The following is a 13965-nucleotide window of genomic DNA, read 5'->3' as shown; positions in this document are numbered from 1 at the left end:
TTAACTTATTTTGTAGATACACGCATTTTAAAATAGTATTAGAATAATAAGAACAAATAATTGGATTTAAGCACAAATGACCCACCATATTTCCATGTTTTGTGCAAGTAGAAATGAGTAGTTTTACAGCACAATTCATTCAGCGACACCTATATAAGGCCTGCACAAATATTTTAAATTGACCTCATCAACAGCTATTGCTGGCTTCTAACTGCCTCAGGAAGTGGGGGCTTTCAAACATGTACAGTGGAATAAAAACATCCGTCTTCGTCTACACCAGATAGACGCTTAAGGTTTTTCTATGTCGTAAGAATAAAGGTCAGAGTGCAGTTTGCTTGCGCAAAGCCACAAGTCTTTAACAGATAAACAGTGGAGTACACACTGGCTTGTCGGCCGTTGATGACGTCATAAGTGGGACTTTCCGCATACGTCATCGGCTGCTTCCGACTTCTTAGCTAACCTGGCTGTGGTGTTCTTTATATCAGACGTTATAAACCTCGCTCTACCGCCCCGTATTGCTTACTAAAGAGGCCATGAAGATACCAAAGGGTCCTAACATCGCCGACGGCTTGGAAAATTGAGACCTGCTCGGCCGAGGCGACGCTAACACCGAGAGACGCTAATGTCAACAACGCGGCCCCTTCTCGGTATGAAGCGAGTCACCGAGCTCGCGTGCGTGGAGCAGCCGAACAACAGGCTCCCCTCGTCGGCCGCGAGGCAGCAACAAGACACGCAGACGGTCGATGAGTTTACCGTCCTGGAGAATAAAGAAGACGAGCTGAAATTCGCCCGGCCTCGAGTGGAGCGTGTTTTCAAAGTGACGTTCACTATTATCGGGCTGTTGGACCACACGGGACAAGCACACGGCAGCACAGCTGCGCGCCAGATATGGCTACAGCTCCGAGGAAATCCTGACGACGTTTCCAAAGCAAAGGTGAGGTACATTTTAGAGCTCTGCGTCTCCAAATACTGGGACATGCCACCGTGACCAGTCGTGAGGCATGAACAGGTGTTTCTGAGTGGACGTGTACAACTGCTGGGAGGATGTGGGGTATTGAACTTGTGATGTGTAGTTTCCCTGACGAGCAGCCAGTGCCAAACAACAGCACAGGGGCGTAGCACCAATGTCAGGGCCCCCATGCACCCCCCTCACCCTTACGCTGTTTTTATATTTTGGAGCTTAAAACAATGCACATAACGGCATAAATAACTCTCCATACACCCAAAGTCCGAAGCGCAGTAAAGTAGTAGTATTCCTGTATTGAATGGACCACATGCACATATGTCCAAAAAGGAGTAGGGAGAAGCAAAGCTCACCATATCCTGCTCACCGAGGTGACGCACAAACTCATGCTGAATTTTTAGGAATGTCAAAACATGGTATTTCATCAGTCATAACATGCTCGAACATTTTGGCTGAACTAACCTTTCTTCATAGAACGGTAAAGCCGAATCCCAATTCCACACCTTACCACTTATCTTAGCCCTGAACCCCTTGGCTTTGCACATTCATGAGACTCAAGTGGTGTCCCAATTCTTGTTGAGGGGATAGATTGTATTTTTTCACAGGAAGTTGTATGACATTTCTATCAGCAGTGTAGTCCATCAATAGTGACGTACCCCAAACTTGGTCCTGTGAGCCCACTTCTGCTCGGATTTTCAGTAATGAGAAATGTAGTTCCAGTTCGTGGCTGGGGTTACTTTTGTGAAGAATATTCGTATTAATGCGCTTTGTCGCCTATGTGAAGATGCATCTGCCTTGAGCGTCGCGGCGGCCATCTTGTTTATGTATGTGTTCCACAGCAGATGACAATGTGGGTGTTGCAGCCACACAACTGCATGTCAAACAAGTCCAAAGTATCCCGTTAAGTCGAGGGTTAAAGGCTAAGGGGTTGTAGTCCTTGAAACCAAGTCTGGTCCGGAACCACACTTGAAACGAAGGGTAGAAGACATTTTCTCAGCTGGACCACTCCCACTGACAAGACGGCAGAGCGGAGAATGAAAGATGTAAGTAACCAATCATAATTATTCTAATGTTTCAATTGCTGGTTGAACGCCGATATTGAAAGACACTGCAATCTGTTTTTTTATTTTATGAATGATTAGGTAGGGACTACATTAGCGTGTTAATGTACGTTGTATTTATGAGGTAGCTCATGCAGCTATTGGGAGCTACATCACTGAAATGGATTGCACTGTGATGCTAGCGTTTTATATTTGCTGTCTAATCACATGTATTTTGTACATGTGTACTTGTATTCACCGTACAGTATCGAAAGTCAGTGAGTTAAATGTTAATCATGTACATGTTAATGAGGAAAAACCCTAAAGAACAAACAACCTGGCTGGCCATATGTGGACAGCACTCCAGGTGATCAAAGTTTATCAAACTTTTGGAATTAGTCACCATTACAATGTTGTTATCAATTGTTTACACGGTAACGCATTGTGCAACACTAATGCTGCAGGGACACCACTAGCTAGTTAGCTAACAAGCCAGCGAGATATCATGGATATCATGACTTTATAAAAGATAAGATATGCCTTTATTACTCCCGCAAAGACATTATGTAGGCTAAAAACAACTACTGTATATACATTACATGTTGACAGTCACAGCTTTACAGTATGTCACAATTATTGCACTTAGTTATTGCATGGTTTATTGCACAGTTATTCTACAGGATTTTTGGAGCAGTTTATTTATAGAGTCTGCAGCTGCAGGAAGGAAATACCTGCAATAGCCTTCCTTCACTCACTTTGGATGTCTTGTTATGGTCATGGCTCAATGTTTTGTGTCATTACTGTCTCAGAGTGACCCGAATACCACTACACTGTACGTATTGTACTTGTATTTCAATATGTTTTGACTACTAATAGACCATAGGCTACCATGAAACAGCGATCATGTATCAATTCATTTCAGAAAAAATGTTAAATAGCGAGGGAGTGATAATGGAACCTTGACATTACGAGGGATGACCGTACTATGTTCACTGTGTACTTTGTGTCTGAGGGTACAAATGTGACAGCATAGTGCTGCCTGAACTCCGTTAATGTCATTGTGCACATCCCAGTCGTGACAATCGTAATGTTTATCTGCTCTTCGTTCTTGTCTGCATTTTACTATGGTCTCCATTGAACATATGTTATCAAGTGTTTGGCTTAAAACATAAAGTGAACTCAAATAATAATAATGGCGTGTGTCTGTCTGCTGGAATTCCACTGGAAACTCATTCCTTCAAACACGTATCTACTAATGTTAGTGATGGTTTCACTTTGACACAAGCCCAAATACGTGACATCAGCTTCTCTTTCTACACCGAAACCTAGCTTTCTGTCCCGCTGATTGTTGAGTCATTTCAAATACTCGCTACGACATCGGTATTTGTTGGTGCATCGATTCAACGAACCTTACATGTGACACAAGAAACCTGTAAGGAAGTCACCAGACTAACTGGCAGCTGATTCATTCAACTTCCAGTGCCAGGAGATTCCCTGAATGTGTGTGTGTGTGTGTGTGTGTGTGTGTGTGTGTGTGAGGCGTGTCAAGTTTATTCAGTTACGTATATCTTAAAAAAATTGTGTGTGTATGATTTTCTAGAAATGTCTGTATGAAACAGTGCACATTCTCCATATTCACAACTAGGCAATTATGTGGACGTTTGATTTTAAAAAAAAAAATGCAGGAACACCAGCCATTTTGTTCTTACCTCCAGAAATAGGCGGTTTATTGGTATAAAAGCCACCTTGTTTGCCCGGCATCGGTAAAGCCGGAGTTGTACATAAAGTAGTTGGAGGCAACGTTTACTTACTTTTGGAGGTGTTCTTTCATGTGCAGTGAATCAGCTTGATATTTACACTACAAGAGCTTATTGACCCCAAATGCCTGCCTCACTCGCGGTGCGACCAAAATAACACAACTCACACAAACTATGCCGGTATCACAATAGACGTTTACACACCATTATACAAATGAAAAACTATTTTATTCAAATGTGTAACCCACAAAGTATTTTGATTCCCCCATAGATGGTGTTGTGCAGTTATGTTGAGTGGGCCATAAGGTGTTATATTTGGTTGCACCGTGACTGAGACAAGTGTCAAAATAGAGATTTTTATGGCCGTTTCAATTATTGGCACCCTCGTTCTCATAGGTTTATTTCTTTTAATAAGAGGTGGGCTCCTCCCTGGACTGGAATGTTCCAGTCGTGTTTGATTTTTAACTGCAGGGTCATTTAAACGGCTAAAATGGACTGTCCTGAAATGTTTTTTTTCTTCCTTGATTTTGCATAGGAATATGTCCGGGGACTTTGTGACCCCGAACTGAAGAAAGACGAGCGGTACCCAGTGGACATGCACTGTATCTTTGCTGGAGCCCGGGGCCTCTTCCTAGACAGACTTGTACGGGACACCAGCGCTGAGGTTTTAGTCCCTGAGCCGGGGCGCCTGCGGTTGTTGGGCCGTGCTGAGCCCGTCGTCATGGCGCAGAGCCGAGTTCAGCAATTTGTTGCACTTTTCCAGGTGCGTCTAGCAGGGTTGTTCGTCTGAAAAAGGTCTATTTTTTAAAACACAGTGCAGCCAGCTCCATTGTAATCGCTCCTCCACAGTAACATTTCACAAACAAACATTTGATAATAGAAAGTAAGAAGAACCGGAGACATGTTATTCGGGGTATGCCACAATTAGGGCTGAAACACTTTAACTGTTCATTTCCAAAACTCTGCCATTTTGTCTAACAGGAGAAACGAAGTTTACTCAGTGATCGAGAGCAAGCGGTGAAACGAGCATTCAAGTCCTTTGTGGAGGAAAGGGATGATAAATACACCATGGAGCTTCTTCTGCTGCCCAGTGCCCTGAAAGAAGAGCTACTGGGATTGGCTCACAGTCCGACCAGCACAAGTACCCCCTCTCTGGTGTGTTTTTGACATGATTGTTTTTGTTTAGGCTGCCTGTTCTTGCCTGCCACGTTCTGGAACATTCCATCTTGGCCTGATTGTGTTGTGTCTCTCAGGCTCAGCTCAACCAGAACCTGCATCCTTGCGTTGTGGAGATCGACCAAGACCGTTCACAGAGTAGCACCCCTGTGACGGAGCTGTCCATTCGCATCCTAGACACCAGCTTTGAGGACAGAGGGACAAAGGCTTTTGGAGACGGTGCCGGAAAAGCGGCATCCGCAACAACAGCAGCATTAGGAGCAGCAGGAGGAGGCATCGGTTTGGGTCCTGAGCTAGTCCTCCTGAATGGCAGCAGGCCCTCACACAAGCGCCGCTTTTCTGAAAGCGAACCTCGGGACACAAAGAGACAGTATTCTCTGGAGCGCAGGGACGAGTCCCCAGAGAGGTCAAGGGACAGGGAGCGACACAGGGACAGAGATGGGCACGCCGGCAGCTGCCGATCCAAAACCCCATCTGCTTCATCGACATTGTATTCCTCTTCTTCAGCTAAAGCAAACACAGTTGCTGGCCCCATCATACTGGAGCCCAGTGAGGCTATCACGGACGACAATGAGGTGGTCAGCCCGGAAACCAACCTGCGCTGCTTAGTCAATTTTTTCAGGTGAGCATCACAGTACGTCCTGAGTTTGATTTCATATTGACGGCGTGTTTTCTTTAGAACCATGGGTTACCAGCAAGACGTCGTGGAGCGTGTCATCAAGGAGACGGGACAGACGGAAGACACCTTCCTCATTCTAGAGAAAATTGTCGCAGAAACAAAGAATTGCGAGGGAGGAATAAAAAGAGGAACAAAAGACAGTAAAGCGAACAATGTGCACTCCTCAGACCTTCCATCGGCTTCCTCCACGCTATCCTCTCGCTCTGTCGAGAAGGAATGGGAGCCAGGGAGGTCCAAAGAGAACATTAAGCCAAACCAGTATGGAGCAAGAAGCAATGGCCTGGGCCACCGGAGGCAGTGCAGTGGAAGTGAGACCAGCACCCAACAGGTAACATCCTTAAAGCCATGTCCCCATGTCTCCTCCAAGGCTGGTTAGCCATGGTGGAAGTTCCAAAGGGGAATGTGGCTTATGCTTCCTGCATATGGGCTGGATAGTCGTGTAACTGGAACAAAACCAAGAGCCGTGAACACTAAATGATCAGCTTTGAGTCTTCTCTCTGGCCTCGTGTATATTTTTATATTTAAAGACAAATCTCTGTTCATTTATTAATCAGCATTTCAGCTTGATCATTAGAGTAACACCTCCTTTATCACAGTTAATTGGTTGTGAATTTCACCAAAGTAGTCGTCCTTCTGTATAAATGGAATCTTTCCATACTTTGAAGGGATGCTCCCATCAGGGTTTTATGCTGCGATTCAGATACTGATCATACATGAGTGCAACCAGCCAATACCGATCACCTGGATTAACTCCAAGGGCTGCCTTTAGAACATTGTATGTGCTCAAAGTGACAGACGAGAGAAAAAAACAGTCCACAATCGGCCCTGTGCTCGCATTTTGGGTACAACAGGTTTATGTTGGCCGGGAAGGCGAGGTGTCCCCAAACAACATGGCTCTCTCTTCCTAGCTGTATCGCAAGTCCAAAAAGGTTGGGCTCCACGCTCGCTCCCCGCCTAATGCTTGTGGAGTGCCCTGCATGTCGGCATCTCTGCTCCAGCGGCAAATAGCTCCGCCTTCGTGGCTGCGTGTGTTTGGTTAGCGAGTAAGAAACACAGTACCATGTGGGAGTTACAGTAGGTGGCACCTAACAGATGGGAAACACTGCTGTTGAAGTGTAGTCTCTTAATATTTGCATTGCATTGTTTTACAGGCCATCACCATCAAAAGGAGCTCCAGTGCCCAAGGAGGAGCAGGGAACTATGAGGTCATAACCATTGATGATGATGAAGACGTCCCGGTCATCAATGTCAAAACGGCGGATGCTCGGACATCCAAGGTGACAGTGGCACACGCTGACACCCAGACCGGATCCAGAACAGACTACTTGGCACGGGGAGGGGGCAGCATTTCCCAGAGAGATCACGTGTCAAGAAGCGGGACTCGGACTTTGGGCGGGTCAATGAAAGTTGAGAGTGTGACAGCCCTGCGCAGCGCCCCCCAGTGGCTGACGGCCAGCACCACGTCTGTGTCATCCACTCCAAATGTAGGTGGTGCTTGTCTGGTGGAAAGCGCACACACGCTCATTTGCAATATTTGAACCTCAAGGATGTACGGACATGATTGGATGTCCCTCTGTCTCTTCAGGCGGCTCTAACGACAAGCCGGCCTTCGCCCTATCAGACCATCGGCCACATGGGCTTCCATGGCAGTGCGGCCAGGAACCCTCCTGCAACCAATCCCCAGGCCCCCCCGGTGACCGGCTTGGCTCGTTTCCACCAGTCATTAACAACGCCGTACACTCTAAAGCTCCCCAACGAACCAGGACGGCCGGAGCTGCGCCACATCATCATAGATGGCAGCAATGTGGCTATGGCGTGAGTGAAGAAGACGAATTCACAATAAATAAATGTATCATCAGTTATTTTAGATTTTATTTCCAATCCGACTATTAAGCTATTTCCAATCTTCTTCCTTGTTCTCATCATCTTTCTCTTCAGTCACGGCCTGCATCGGTTCTTCTCCTGTCGAGGAATAGCCCTTGCAGTGGAGACATTTTGGAGGCGGGGCCACAGGGAGATCACTGTATTTGTTCCTCAGTGGCGCCAGAAGAGAGACCCGTTGACGACGGGTACGTACAGCAATGTGTGTGCATGAGCTGCATCGTGTAGTCTCTTCAATCATTTCCTTTCATGGCTTTTCCTGCAGAACAACATTTTTTAAATCAGCTAGAAGACCTGCGGTTGCTCTCCTTCACCCCCTCCAGAGAGGTGTGTGGCCAAAGGATAGCGTCACACGATGACAGGTGCTCACCTATGACACACAAACACATGCCTTCCACGCCTGTGTCTGCCAATCAATAGCCGACTGGCCAACATGGACACGTGTTCGACACTGCACCGCAGAACGATGTCAAAAGATCTCAAAGAGTTCTTGTTTAGAAAGAAAAATGTCTCAGGCTCCAGGCCTGAGACAATGAAAACAATACATGAAATGAACTTTTGCTGGCCTTCATATGCTGGCATGTGTCATTCCTTTTCCTTGTCTCTCCCCTCCAAACAAGAGAGTTCACTCTGTTTCTTCCATTAAACAACAACATGAACTGTGGGTGGAGACGGGGCCACTAGCATACACAGAGTGCAGAAGAGTGTAGCATAGTAGAAATTAAAGTGCCGTCATTTGGAATAATTACGGCTGCCTCGCCACCAGAGGGAGCCATTGGCCAGTAACGAGATGCATTATAGGATGAAGTTACATTTTAGACCCACATTGGTACTTATCTTGTATATTTCTTAGGTATACCGTTTTAGTGTTAAGTTGCTGTGTGATGAGTTTAAGATGACACGGTGAGTAATGTTTCCTTACAGCTCGTGACTCCCAAATGGCCCCGTATAAACGATTAGTAGTTCTGATGTACAGCAGATGATGAGGACATGGTCGTAAAGCAGCTGTATAAGCTGCAGGGTTCAAAGTTGAAGAAAGCAAAGCCTACATGTTTAATCCTTGCCGTTTCTCTTAGATTCCTGCTTCATTTAGCGGAAAAAACGGAGGGGGTCATCGTAACCAACGACAATCTGAGAGACTTTGTCAACTCTTCTGAGACCTGGCGCAAGATCATTCTGGAGAGGTGATTGATGAGTCATTCGCATAACGTCACCCGACACGTGTTGTAATAGACACGGGATGCACACGTGTCGGCCTGGTGCCGTCTCTGGCCTGTTTGCCAAGTCGCTTGTCCTTTGCTGACAGGTTACTTCAGTTCACGTTTGTGGAGGACCACTTCATGATCCCTGATGATCCTTTGGGCAGAAACGGACCTCATCTGGACCTCTTCCTTCGTAGAAACAGGTACAGAACTCTCCGTAAAGACAAGTTTATTTGGTGTCACAGTCAGTATGTGACACAGACACCGCAAAAAGGAGCCCTGGAATGAATCCCCATCATGGTGAATGAATCACCGTATTTTCCCGACTATAAGTCGCACTTGTTGTCTAGACTTTTGCAGCAATATCTCCTACTCCTTAATTCAATATTTAAACAGCAAAGACAACTGAGAAGGACAGAACACAAAAGAAACACCCCCAAAAGAAAATCATATTCTGCAGACCACAAGCTGCAAGTAATGAAATTTGCAGCTGGAAACGGTAATCGAGCAGCAGAGAGTAAGTTTGGAGTAAGTGAGGAACTCGTTAGGGACTGGCATAAGTTACTGTACTTAAACCTTTTCTGTTCATGTTTATTTTTTGTGTAGCTGAATAAGCATTGGGGGCGGCACGGTGGTCAAGTGGTTAGCGCGCAGACCTCACAGCTCGGAGACCAGGGTTCAATTCAACCCTCGGCCATCTCTGTGTGGAGTTTGCATGTTCTCCCCGTGCATGCGTGGGTTTTCTCCGGGTACTCCGGTTTCCTCCCACATTCCAAAAACATGCTAGGTTAATTAGCCACTCCAAATTGTCCATAGGTATGAATGTGAGTGTGAATGGTTGTTTGTCTATATGTGCCCTGGGATTGGCTGGCCACCAGTCCAGGATGTACCCCGCCTCTCGCCCGAAGATGGCTGGGATAGGCTCCAGCACCCTCGCAACCCTCGTGAGGATAAGCGGTAGAAAACGAATGAATGAATAAGCATCGTGTTAGCATATCTTACACCTATTCAGCCTGTTCTCTATTCTTTTATTAATGTTAGAACTCGCCTTCAAAGATGACGTAATGTCTGTTACCCACAAATAAATTACCCACATAAAATGCGACTTAAACTCCAGTGTGACTTATGTATATTTTATTCGACCTAATTATGCATTTTTGGCCTTGTGCGACTTATATTCCAGAGCAACTTATAGTCCAAAAATACTATTTCTATACACATTATGTATTTACTGACTGAAACTGACAGATTCACTGCAAGATGGGCCAGAAAGACGAGTGAGTGCAAGCAAATCAGGTCTAGAAGGGTGACGCCGGCAACGGACGCACACAAGCAGAGCCACCGTCACCAATAATAACATCCACTAATATTGTATCAGGTGGCGTATGATATGCTTTACTGGCACGTGCCTCGCTGGAATTAGCCATGCAATAACCGCCGTGAGCACATTAGCCTTGGCGTGCCGTTACACAGTCCAGTGTTCCAGGGACAGCCTTCAACACAAGTGGGTAGAATAGAGGAAAATATTTCACCAACCCCACAAATTCACGTAAACGTGGCCTTTAAGCAGCAGTTCCTGGTAGGATCGTCACTTGCTCCACCTCCTCCACAGCCACAAGAGCTTTTTTTTATTGTAAATGTTTCAATGTGGAGTGCACATCTGACACAGGAAGTATGCCTTTCAATGTAAGCTGAAGATAAGATGAAAATCAATGAATGGTCTTTTTTTTTTTTAAATCAAGTCATAATAGAATAAATCTTTGACATGAGGATGGCCTTTAAAGTCAATTGATAATTAATCATGATCCCGCACCGTTTCCTTTTAGACAACTTCCCTTCGCCCCTCCTCCACTGAGACCGCCAGACCTGCGTCCGTCCTCGCAGCAGCAGCAGCCGCTGTACGTGCAGGCCCTGCACTCCGCCCCGTGGACCCCCGCAGTGGCTCCCCAGCCGCCACCTTCCCTGATGCCCCAGCCCACCGTGCAGTGGCCCCACCCAGGCCGCCGTACCGCCTCGCCCTCCCCCTCGCCACCCCCCCAGCGTTCGCCGGGGGAGACGTCGGCGCTGCGGAGGCAGCTGTGTGACATCTTCCCCGACCAGAAGCAGCAAATTGACCGCATCCTCAGCGAGAACCCGTACATGAGAGACTTGAACGCCCTGTCGGGGCTGCTGCTGGGATGATGTACCCACCGGGGACCCTCCAGTTCCACCCCGTAATCACCCCCATAATGTTGCTGGTTATTGGGAAAACCGTCTCACCTGTTGGATTCAACCTGCTTGAGGAGTTTTTCTTGTTTTTGTTTTTTAAACACACACACCACAGACCAAAAAGGACCTTATCAACCCAATGCTTGCCTCGCTCACAGTGCAACCAAAACTAACATTCAAGGACAGGCAGCACACTCGCGGTGCGGGTATGGAAAAGAGCACCGTTTCATATTTGTTTAGAACCTGCAAGGCATGCTGGGAAGCCCACACTTACCCAGCATGCTTTGCGGGTTCTAAACAACTATCAGATAGTGTTTACATGTGTGAGCTTTCAATGCCTGCGTGTGTTAGTCAGGGTCGCATCAGGGAGGTGTTCTGGCTGCGTTTTGTTTTGTTTGCCCCTGCCAGTAGCGGGCATCTCCGGTGTTGCCATAACACATGTGTACTACTACCTAATACATGTCCAACAGACCTTTGGAAATGCTTAAAGTACCATTTTTACATGGATGAAGTAACAACACAAAAAGCCACTCGTGCAACGTTTGTAAATACATCCATGACACAATCATCCTGTTGCTGAATTGAAGGCAACATTGCACATTTTCTATCTCTCCAAAATGTATATTTGGACTTTGATGTCATGTTCATACACTACGAGGACACCTGAGGGTTGGCGGAATATACTACTAACCTTTACTTTGGATTAGTGCTAGCAGGGCATCGCCTTTGGTTTGTCACGTTGGCATTGGCCACTCCAGCAGCATCCGCATCACATGGTCATGGTCACACGGTTCTCTGGATTTCTTTGTGTTGTTCCGTGGGTTGCCGTCGCAAACCATCTTTCCACTGTGCGGTTGTGGCGAGGACGTATGTACACTTAAGTTGATATTTGGCATTCATGGGGGAGCGACAGGAAGTTCCCCTGCATGCCTGGTGTGATGTGCATCCCCACACAAATACACCGGTGGGGAAAAGTGGTTACCCCCCAGTCCTGATTTTTGCACGTTTGCTGCCCTGAGATGTTTCAGATCAACAAATATTAGTCATTTTTTAATGAAAGGCATCATGGGAGAAAAGATCCAATGGTATATGAAAAGTGATTGGAGGCAATTGGAGGCTTTTCCAGCACGGAGCGTCTTTTCAAGGTCATGCCAGCATCAGTAGGGTTCAGCTCAGGACTTTGACTAGGCCGCTACCAAGTCTTCATTTGGTTTTTCTTCAGCCATTCGGAGCTTGACTAGCTGGCGTTTTGGATCATTGTCATTCTCCTTCAGGGTTTTTTGGCCAGACAGCAGAATTCATGGTTCCTGAATCGGCAAAACGGCCCCAGACCATCACGCGACTTATTGTTGCTATGATGTCCTTGTGTTATCTGAAACATGGCAAAGGAATCAGGAAGGGGGGGGGCACTCCACTCGATGGTGGTGTTTACTATGCTGAAGGATTTTTTTGTTGTTGTATTATACATTTTTTGTGTATACTGACTTCTGTTTGTACATAGCTTTTTTGGGACATGTGCTTTTATGTAAGTGAGGGACAAAAATAGCACAGTCCGCTTGCTGGTGAGATACCCTTCCCCCTTTTTTGTTCAGTGTGCTATGATGGCCAAAGTATAGATAAAAGGAGTTTCCTGACAGTTCTTTATGTATATAACATGTCAAAGAGGAATGTAAATAATGGTTTCCTTTTCAGGATGAATAAATACATATCAATTACCATTGGATGACACTGGTAATGGTAATGGTTTTATTTCATTTGAACATGCATCAGATTCCAATTGAGTGCATCCCATAATCAGTTCCCAGTTCCACATGTCCAAAAGGAGTAGGAAGAAGCAAAGCTTATTAAATCCTACCCCTCCATCTGGTACTTTTACAATCACTAACTTACATTTGTTCACTTCCTGCTTTCCATAATACAGTTTAAGGGTTTTTTTATTATTATTTGTTTTTTGAATTTTTAAAATTTTTGTCCCGTACCAAAGTACTCGGTGATATGACCATCCAATGACATAATGGGTCCCATAGTAAGTGTCCATACAGTGGACAGTTGGAAATTTGCTCCAGAGCTGGGAGGCAGTAACTCGTGCTTAGTTTCTGCACATGCGCTCTGTGACGGGTGTGCTGGATTCAGGCAGTAGTACATTCATATCAATAACGTAAATTTACAACAATAAAGTGGTACATTTCCGAGAAAAAGTGAAATTTATTAGAAAATTTTGCACATATCAGAGAATAAAGTAAAAAATATTACTTTTAATTTTCGTCACTGTGGCCCGAACACTCGGTCGTTCCATGACAACTTTTATGTTCAAATTTGTTGAGGACGATCATTGGTAAAAAGTCAAATGAAACCGAAGTGGCTCAGCAGGGTGCATTCAGTCTGCGTGTCTTTATTTACTCCCTACATTTGATGTCAGTTTTTGAATGTTGTGATGATGAATTGATGACGTCATTTGGCGGTGGGAGGGAACAGATGTGTTACCGCTGCTCGCCACTGTGGGGCAGTATAGGCTTGCAAAGCTCTTGGCATCTTCGGGTCTAACTCTAAAGCTTCCCACCCTCCACTCATTCAACTATATTGTTATACATATTTATTTACTTTTTGTTTCTACTTGGGAGTTACATGAATTGGCTATTTAAAGACCTTCAGAAGCATAAGCAATGTATCATTCAAAAGGAATATGATTACAACACTGACTACACACCAGTATACGTACAAAGCAATACTTTATTTGACACAACTTCATATCCCACAAGGCTGTCTGGAAAGCCTGCTCGCACACTTCCCTAACATGAAGCTACCCAGCATACCTTGCAGGTTATTGATGTGTACGAACTAGTATTGTTTTGCCATTATGGTAATCCATTGAAACTGTTTTTCAAAAGTGTATTACTAAGTCGTCGCCAGCCACCACAGGAAGTACTGTGCAGAAACTGGAAGTAAAAATGGGTCGCTCCCATTGCTAGCATCTTATGTCTACGATATTGGGTAATAGGAACGTAAAGGTGAGAGTATGCATGTTATAACATGTACAGGGGGCTCTAACAATGCTGAA

General features: G+C 45.5%; 1 protein-coding gene across 1 annotated transcript; it reads left to right on the top strand.

The window, feature by feature from the left end:
- The first annotated feature begins 401 nt into the window (after positions 1 to 401).
- On the top strand, positions 402 to 12009 carry n4bp1 (nedd4 binding protein 1). Its single transcript, XM_058076283.2, has 12 exons — positions 402 to 934; positions 4297 to 4524; positions 4743 to 4916; positions 5015 to 5559; positions 5617 to 5944; positions 6768 to 7100; positions 7202 to 7431; positions 7555 to 7685; positions 7763 to 7859; positions 8574 to 8681; positions 8804 to 8902; positions 10526 to 12009. The coding sequence occupies exons 1-12, from the start codon at positions 623 to 625 to the stop codon at positions 10878 to 10880; spliced, it is 2940 nt and encodes a 979-aa protein (XP_057932266.2). The 5' UTR covers positions 402 to 622; the 3' UTR covers positions 10881 to 12009.
- The last annotated feature ends 1956 nt before the right edge of the window (positions 12010 to 13965 follow it).

This window comes from Doryrhamphus excisus, linkage group LG1 (genome assembly GCF_037039965.1).
Source record: "Doryrhamphus excisus strain RoL-2023G ecotype Guam linkage group LG1, RoL_Dexc_Guam_v1.1, whole genome shotgun sequence".
Classification (NCBI taxonomy): Eukaryota; Metazoa; Chordata; class Actinopteri; order Syngnathiformes; family Syngnathidae; genus Doryrhamphus; species Doryrhamphus excisus.
This window is presented reverse-complemented; position numbering and strand designations above follow the sequence as displayed.